This window comes from Physella acuta, unplaced genomic scaffold (assembly GCF_028476545.2).
Source record: "Physella acuta isolate Inbredline_101_S28 unplaced genomic scaffold, ASM2847654v3 ptg000258l, whole genome shotgun sequence".
Classification (NCBI taxonomy): domain Eukaryota; kingdom Metazoa; phylum Mollusca; class Gastropoda; family Physidae; genus Physella; species Physella acuta.
In genome coordinates this window covers 590,001-598,056 of record NW_026731777.1, presented here as the reverse complement: position 1 = coordinate 598,056, position 8,056 = coordinate 590,001, and the positions used below count along the sequence as shown (strand labels likewise).

Below are 8,056 nucleotides of genomic sequence, written 5' to 3'. Positions count from 1 at the left end.
GATTTTCTAGAGTTCAGACATGTGAACTAATGGTATGTTCTTTCATGGCGTTTTAAGTCGTTACTCCAATAACATATCAGGGTGGGTGTGTTTAAGGTGACATTTTACAAATGAGATTACTTTGTGGCACATTCTTAAGCATTTTTTATCGTAGTGATATCGTTAGTTCGTTACCCTAATGTATTATCATATTAGTTGTGTTAAGTTTATTAAGTAAAACGTTGGCGTTCTATTCTTTAATCGCAATTTGTTATGACTGTCTACCTATCACCTTTCAATGAAAGGAAATGTATGTGTATAACCGTGTGGTGTTAAATGTGTATCACCGTGTGATGTTAAATGTGTATCACAGTGTGATGTTAAATGTGTATCACCGTATGATGTTAAATGTGTATCACCATGTGATGTAAAATGTGTATCACCGTGTGATGTTAAATGTGTATCACTGCGTGGTAATCGATTGATTTCTTCTAGTTATAGAGCCCTGTCCCAAACAAAACTTGCTATGGTGTGTATGTCCCCGTCCATCTGGGGTAAGTTCTAAACCACCTAGGACATGTTGCTTATATTGACGTAATACTACACAGTTCTGGGAAGTTATGTCAAAGTGTGGATATAATATAGGCCCATTAAAGCTGGGTGACATGAGCTAGGTATCTTTGTAGATATTACTCAATTAGTAATAAAACAGATAGTGTTGTAGATACTACTCAATTAGTAGTAAAACAGATAGTGTTGTAGATACTACTCAGTATGGCGGTGGAGTGAGGCTGAATGTTGTTGTAAAGAAATAAGTCGGCTTTGATCTTGGTAAATAAGTGATAATAACAAAACGAATCTATTTTTTTAAAAAGTATTTTAGTCATAATTTTAGCAAGTATCAATGATCTATTTTAGGGTATGTTACAAATTAGCCCTGAAATATCTCCGTTGAAACCAGATTTAAGAATTGATCAAGGGAGTATAATTTTAATCGCTATGAAGACATGGGAAAGGAGGGGGGGGGGCTTAAATCATTGTAGACAAATGTAAGTAAATCAAAAGATCAGAAGTATTGAATATGTCACTTGTCAAATAGGGCCTAGCTACGTTTTTGGTAAATAATGCCTAGAGTCAGATTAGGCAAATAAGGCCAGCTCATTATGTAAATATGTCTTAGATTCTATTAGGGCCCCATACTTTACTGCTAAACATCGTCCCAGTAGGGCCCTTTAAAGGTTCGTAAAGTACTTAAAAACAGAGAGATATTTTACGCACACGCATTTTTAATTTTATCTTTTCACACAGACATTCACTAAATCTTGTCACACACACCGCCCAAGAAATGTGGATTACTCGTCAAAAATATGTACACACTTTTAGGAAAGTGTACACAATTTGTTTTGATCTGGCTCTGTGGTAGTTGAACCTTGAGCAGGTTCTGCTTTAGGGGGAAGGTCGGCTTTGGCTTCTGTCGTACCAAACGGTGACTTGACAGTAGACGCTGAAGGAAGGTGTTCGGCTTTGGCTTCCGTCGTACCAAACGGTGCCTGGACAGTAGACGCTGCCGGGGAAGAGGCTTTAGATTTAGTTTTTGGGCTGCCCATTGTTTGAGATGCCTGGGCAGAGGATACGTAGGTGGATGGGGGTTTGGATTTGGCTTTAGGAGGTATATTGGTATAAGATCCTTTTGTAGAAGGGGGTTGAGACTTGGTTTTGGGAGAGTCGATTTTCGGAGAAGGGGGTTGAGACTTGGTTTTGGGAGAGTCGATTTTCGGAGAAGGGGGTTGAGACTTGGTTTTGGGAGAGGGGATTTTCGGAGAAGGTGGTTCAGATTTGCTTTTAGGAGAGTGGATTTTCAAAGAAGGGGGTTCAGATTTGCGTCTGGTAGAGACAATGTTCGGAGAAGGGGGTTCAAATATGTTTTTAGGAGACTCTGGAGATTTAGATCCTTTGGTGGCCGAAGCATTTGTAGAGGATGACTTGGTTTTGATTTGGGCGGCCATCTTGGTGTCTGTATCTTTTCCACCAGACACGTTAGTGGACGGAACCTCGGACACGGATTTAGGGGAGGGCTGGTTGGGGGTGGAGGCCAGGGAGTTGTATTTGATGGACTCCTTGACGTAGGAAGTGATCTCACTCCACATAGACGGTGTGACGTCAGCCGCGTCTTTGCCGTCCACTTGAGTCGAAGATCCGGCAGTTTGCTGGAGTTGCTTCCGTTTCTTTTTTGCCAGTTTTCTCGCGCGTTTTTTCGCGAGCTTTTTCGCAGATAGTTTCTTTTTACGGAATTTTTTCCCGGTATCTCCTTTAGCTGAAGCCTTGGCTTTCTTCTTCTTCTTCGATCTCTTTTTACCTGTCCTTATTGTTTGGCCATCAACTTCAGATAAGAAAACACGAGTAGATTTTTTCCCTTTACGGCCTTTTTTCTTTTTCGTTGAGGTTAACTTTTTGTAGAGATTGGGGGTAGTCAGCACAAGGATTTTCTCCCCTTTCTTGTTTTTATACCTCCAGATGTAGTTCTTTCCCTTGATGGCGGAGACCATGAGCAGGAGGGTCAAGCGTGTCGCCTCGTTGTACCTGTGGTTGAGAGAGGGCATTACAACTCAATGGTTTTAGTGGGGGTTTAGTGAACGTTGTAAATGGTGTAGTTGGATAAGATTAGCTTTACAACTCAATGAGGGTTTAGTGGGGGTTTAGTGAACGTTGTAAATAATGTAGTAGGACAAGATTAGCTTTACAACTCAATGGTTTTAGTGGGGGTTTAGTCAACAATGTAAATGATGTAGTAGAGCGAGACTAGCTTTAAAATAAAAATGTTTAGTTATGTATTAGTTACAAGTGTATTTTTTACGAGCATTAACACTAACTTTGAGATGTGAATGTTTAAAACTATGGTTCTATCCAATAAAACGCACAAAATAAACTCCGGTTAACAACAGGGCTCATTAGTAAAGAGTACCTTACCATAACAAACTGAACTTGATGTGTGTGTGTTTGTGTGTGTGTGCGAGATGTGTGTGTCTGTGTGTGTTTGTGTGAGCGAGATGTGTGTGCGAGATGTGTGTACCTACTCACCACAAAGCGATGAAGGCCAAGGTTATCAACCCCAACAACAAGACCGTCCAAACAGAGGAGATAAACATCATGTTGGACTCTAGAATTACATGGTCAAACTTGGTTTGTACAGGTGTATGTTGGTCGGTAGTGTATGCTGTACAGCCGTCATACTTCATATGACATCACACTTCACGTCATATACATCAGTCACGCTTCATATGACATACATACGTCACACTCCATATGACATACAGCCGTCATACTTCATATGACATCACACTTCATGTCATATACATCAGTCGCGCTTCATATGACATACGCCTGTCACCCCACTCACACACACACGTATCCCACACACCTAGAATAACACCAGCCATACTCTCCACAAAGTCGACCCACACACCTCCCACACACCTTGACCCACACCTATCTTACCTGGACAAGCCCCGTCCACACGACTCACACAGTCCACCCCACACTTTTTCTCACACATCATCTCACACCTGAAGCCATACGTCCACTCCGGGCAGGCTGTGGATTGGTTGGAAAAACATTTTTTACGAGAAAAATTTTAACTTTTTTTTTAAGTGTCAAAGTTTGAGTTTGACAGAGCTGAACACACACCCCTTACATAGTAACCCTATCCTAACTGTATTTTATAATACCTTAACTATAAAAACTACTTTTTTTCATCTAGTTGTGAGTTACAAAACGATATATAAAAAGACAGACACGATTAGTAATTAGTGTTTCTGTCAGGCATTCTTCTGGAGGTTACCCCCCCCACCTCCCCCATCCGTCCAACGGAACTTTGAAGTGCCACCATCACCCTCCCCGCTGTAGATTAGCTCAGTTGTTTAATTCTATCGAACTGGTCCATCATGTTGTATATATAATAAGTGAATGCCAACACAAGGACCATTATGATGGGCGAGCCAACCTCACTCCTAGTAATGTGCGTGGGCGAGAGGTGGGTCTCTCCACCCCACCCCCAATCCCCTCCCCCAAATAACGATAAAAAAAAAGTTACGTGTGTTGCATGCCAGACGAGGGTCCCTCCACCCAGGCAAACACTCAGCACACGAGCCGTTGACTGGATGACAGTTGCTGACACAGTTGTCGCACGTGAAGGCACACTGGTAACCATAGCGACGCCTTGTACAGTCTGGTAATAACAGAGTTGTAAATGGTTCTTGACATGTTTGAAGAATTGCATGATCTAGATACTTTTTTGTAGCCGTCATGGTAACATTTATGTAATGTTACTTATAAATATTGCAACTCCACCAATCCCTTAAAACTTACTTTGGCCACACTCCACCAATCCCTTACAACTTACTTTGACCACACTCCACCAATCCCTTAAAACTTATTTTGACCACACTCCACCAATCCATAAAAACTTACTTTGGCCACACTCCACCAATCCCTTACAACTTACTTTGGCCACACTCCACCAATCCCTTACAACTTACTTTGGCCACACTCCACCAATCCATAAAAACTTACTTTGGCCACACTCCACCAATCCCTTACAACTTACTTTGGCCACACTCCACCAATCCCTTCAACTTACTTTGGCCACACTCCACCAATCCATAAAAACGTACTTTGGCCACACTCCACCAATCCCTTCAACTTACTTTGGCCACACTCGACCAATCCCTTACAACTGCTGTTGTTTTTCCTGACAAAATATCCTTCACACGTTTTGCCCATATATCTAGGCTTAGGGTTGTTACACGACCTGCAATAATGGAGAACTGTTACAAGAACTGAAAATAATGGAGAACTGTTACAAGAACTGTAACAAATGGAGAATTGTTACAAGAGCTAAAACAAATGGAGAATTATTACAATAGCTGAAAAAATTGGAGAATTGTTACACAAACTGAAAAAAATGGAGAACGGTTACAAGAACTAAAACTAATGGAGGATTGTTACAAGAACTGACAAAAATGGAGAATTGCTAAAAGAACTGACAAAAATGGAGAATTGTTACAAGAACTGAAAAATAATGGAGAATTGTTTCACAAACTGACAAAAAGGGAGAATTGTTACAAGAACTGAAAATAATGGAGAATTGTTACACAAACTGACAAAAATGGAGAATTGTTACACAAACTGACAAAAATGGAGAATTGTTACAAGAACTGAAAAATAATGGAGAATTGTTTCATAAACTGACAAAAAGGGAGAATTGTTACAAGAACTGAAAATAATGGAGAATTGTTACACAAACTGACAAAAATGGAGAATTGTTACACAAACTGACAAAAATGGAGAATTGTTACAAGAACTGAAAAATAATGGAGAATTGTTTCATAAACTGACAAAAAGGGAGAATTGTTACAAGAACTGAAAATAATGGAGAATTGTTACACAAACTGACAAAAAGGGAGAATTGTTACAAGAACTGAAAATAATGGGGAATTGTTACACAAACTGACAAAAATGGAGAATTGTTACACAAACTGACAAAAATGGAGAATTGTTACAAGAACTGAAAAATAATGGAGAATTGTTACAAGAGCTAAAACTAAAACAAATGGAAAATTGTTACAATAGCTGAAAAAAATGGAGATTTGTTACACAAACTGAAAAAAATGGAGAACGGTTACAAGAACTAAAACTAATGGAGGATTGTTACAAGAACTGACAAAAATGGAGAATTGCTAAAAGAACTGACAAAAATGGAGAATCGTTACAAGAACTGAAAATAATGGAGAACTGTTACAAGAACTAAAACAAATGGAGAATTGTTACAATAGCTGAAACAAATTGTTGATTGTTACAAGAGGCAAAGTAATATCTCCATACAAAGTGGCTTTTTATGTGGCAAAAAAATGTAAACCATTTTTCTTACTTAGGACCAAGTTTTTTTGTAAAAATAAATTTTTTAAATTTATTTATCATTAATGGTGAATTTGGTGGCAGAGTACTTTAGTGGATATATATGCTCATATGTATGTGTCATGAAAAAACACACCTGAATCACGTGCACAAAACACACCTGAATCACGTGACATGTTACCTGTAAGAGATGAAGGTCGACGTCCCACACGACCCCTCACACTCCCACTCGTCCCACTCCGACCAATGGCCGTCCACTGAAATAGATTGGCCGTCTAGTGACGTCACAGAAGACACGCACAGGACAGGCTAAGGTAAACACACGATTCACACCCAACAGCCATTCGTATCGAGTGTTACATAGGTGACAGCTAACCATGACGATTGTTTACATTGCTAACAGTCACATCGCATCACAATGTTATACTGTAAACAGTCCTTAAGGGCTACATCGACAACAACCAATCATATCGACTGTAAGATCGACAACAACCAATCATATCGACTGAAACATTGACTACAACCAATCATATCGATTATAACATTGCTAATATATCCAATCACACATAGAGTAACATTAAAATCTAAAAGTCAAATCGAATGAAGCAACACCAACCAACCAAACAAATCATCAACGACATCTTCGTCAATGAGGCCATCATTGTCATCATCTGTGAAGACAAAGCAACATTAACCGTAGACATGTACCAGCAACATCAACCGTAGACATGTACCATCACGCCAACAACTAATTAACCTGCTCGGGATAACTACCAACAAACACGTTTGACTTACTCTAGGTGTTGTATAGAAGGACAAGGATGTGGGTTGCGTGTAGCACAAGTGTGAAGCTAATTAGTTGTGTAATCATTAGTGATATGCGACAAATCAATAAGGTCTCACCTTGGTTATTCAATAGCTCTTCATCGATCGAACCGTCACAATCATTATCGATGAGGTCTGATTGGCGTATTACCCGAGTGCTCTCATCACAATAGTTCTATTAAAATATTGATTGTTAATTTAATAATTAAAATATTGATTGTTAATTTAATAATTAAAATATTGATTGTTAATTTAATAATTAAAATATTGATTGTTAATTTAATAATTAAAATATTGATTGTTAATTTAATAATTAAAATATTGATTGTTAATTTAATAATTAAAATATTGATCGTTTATTTGATTATTGAAATATTGATTGTTAATTTAATAATTAAAATATTGATTGTTAATTTAATAATTAAAATATTGATCGTTTATTTGATTATTGAAATATTGATTGTTCCTTTAATAATTAAAATATTGATTGTTTATTTAATAATTAAATATTGATTGTTTATTTGATAATTATATATTGATAGTTTATTTGATAATTAAAATATCGATTGTTTATTTAATAAATAAAATATTGCTTGTTTATTTAATAACTAACATAATGCATAATTAACATTTAAACATATGGCAAAATTTAAAACATATTTGTTCATTACTAAAGTAGTTTTCAATAAAAAAAAATTGTATGAAAAATTGATGTTTTGACTTCTTGAAATAAATGAAAATTCCCACCAACTGATATTTTAATATCCGAAATGACAATGTGGGGTGACGCCCCCTGCACCACCCCTTGCGACGCCACAGTTTCTCGTCACCCAGTTTAACAACAGTAAAGTTAAAGTGAAAACTAAAAATAGCACACACGGTTGTGAAGTCTGTCAGGATGAGACCCCGTGTCTGTATGTAGGTCATGTCGTCATCAAAGCTGTACAGGTAGCAGCCGAAGCCGTGCTTCCGGCCGTGGAGGTGAGCGTAGCTGGTGTCCGCATCAATCTCCAAGCTGGTCGTTCTCCACGCTCTGTCGCCCATGAAGGTTTGCCAGATCTGTAGTCTAGAGAAGGTCAAGGACGACTTTAGAGAAGGTCAAGGACGACTTTAGTCTAGACAAGGTCAAGGACGACTTTAGAGAAGGTCAAGTATGGCTTTAGTCTAGACAAGGTCAAGTATGGCAAGTCTAGAGAGGGTCACCTATGACTTTAGTCTAGAGAAGGTCAAGTACAACCTTAGTCTAGAGAAGGTAAAGTTTTACTTTAGTCTAGACAAGGTCAAGGACGACTTTAGAGAAGGTCAAGGACGACTTTAGTCTAGAGAAGGTCAAGTATGA

The 8,056-nt window shown here is 38.3% G+C and overlaps 1 protein-coding gene across 2 annotated transcripts; it reads right to left on the bottom strand.

Moving 5' to 3' along the window:
• Nucleotides 1-1,056: 1,056 nt before the first annotated feature.
• LOC131938863 (nascent polypeptide-associated complex subunit alpha, muscle-specific form) lies at nucleotides 1,057-7,779 on the bottom strand. Of its 2 annotated transcripts, none has more exons than XM_059297087.1 (9): nucleotides 7,597-7,779; nucleotides 6,796-6,892; nucleotides 6,513-6,563; nucleotides 6,074-6,149; nucleotides 4,683-4,786; nucleotides 4,070-4,204; nucleotides 3,475-3,570; nucleotides 3,058-3,136; nucleotides 1,057-2,559 (listed from the first exon to the last, which is right to left on the bottom strand). In XM_059297087.1, exons 1-9 carry the CDS (start codon nucleotides 7,759-7,761, stop codon nucleotides 1,359-1,361), a joined length of 2,004 nt encoding a protein of 667 aa, XP_059153070.1. In that variant the 5' UTR covers nucleotides 7,762-7,779; the 3' UTR covers nucleotides 1,057-1,358. The 2 variants fall into 2 exon arrangements, with proteins under 2 accessions (XP_059153070.1, XP_059153071.1); XM_059297088.1 differs by having other exon boundaries at nucleotides 6,509-6,563; nucleotides 7,597-7,633.
• Between the last annotated feature and the right edge of the window lie 277 nt (nucleotides 7,780-8,056).

What these genes read in the sequence shown, in the direction of transcription:
- LOC131938863 (XM_059297087.1), bottom strand. Translation starts at nt 7,761, where the DNA reads ATGGGCGACAGAGCGTGGAGAACGACCAGCTTGGAGATTGATGCGGAC. An exon ending in TCGACCTTCATCTCTTACAG is followed by an intron (nt 4,787 to 6,073) that starts GTAACATGTCAC and finishes CCATTATTGCAG; the next exon opens with GTCGTGTAACAACCCTAAGC. An exon ending in TCGTCTGGCATGCAACACAC is followed by an intron (nt 3,571 to 4,069) that starts GTAACTTTTTTT and finishes ACCAATCCACAG; the next exon opens with CCTGCCCGGAGTGGACGTAT.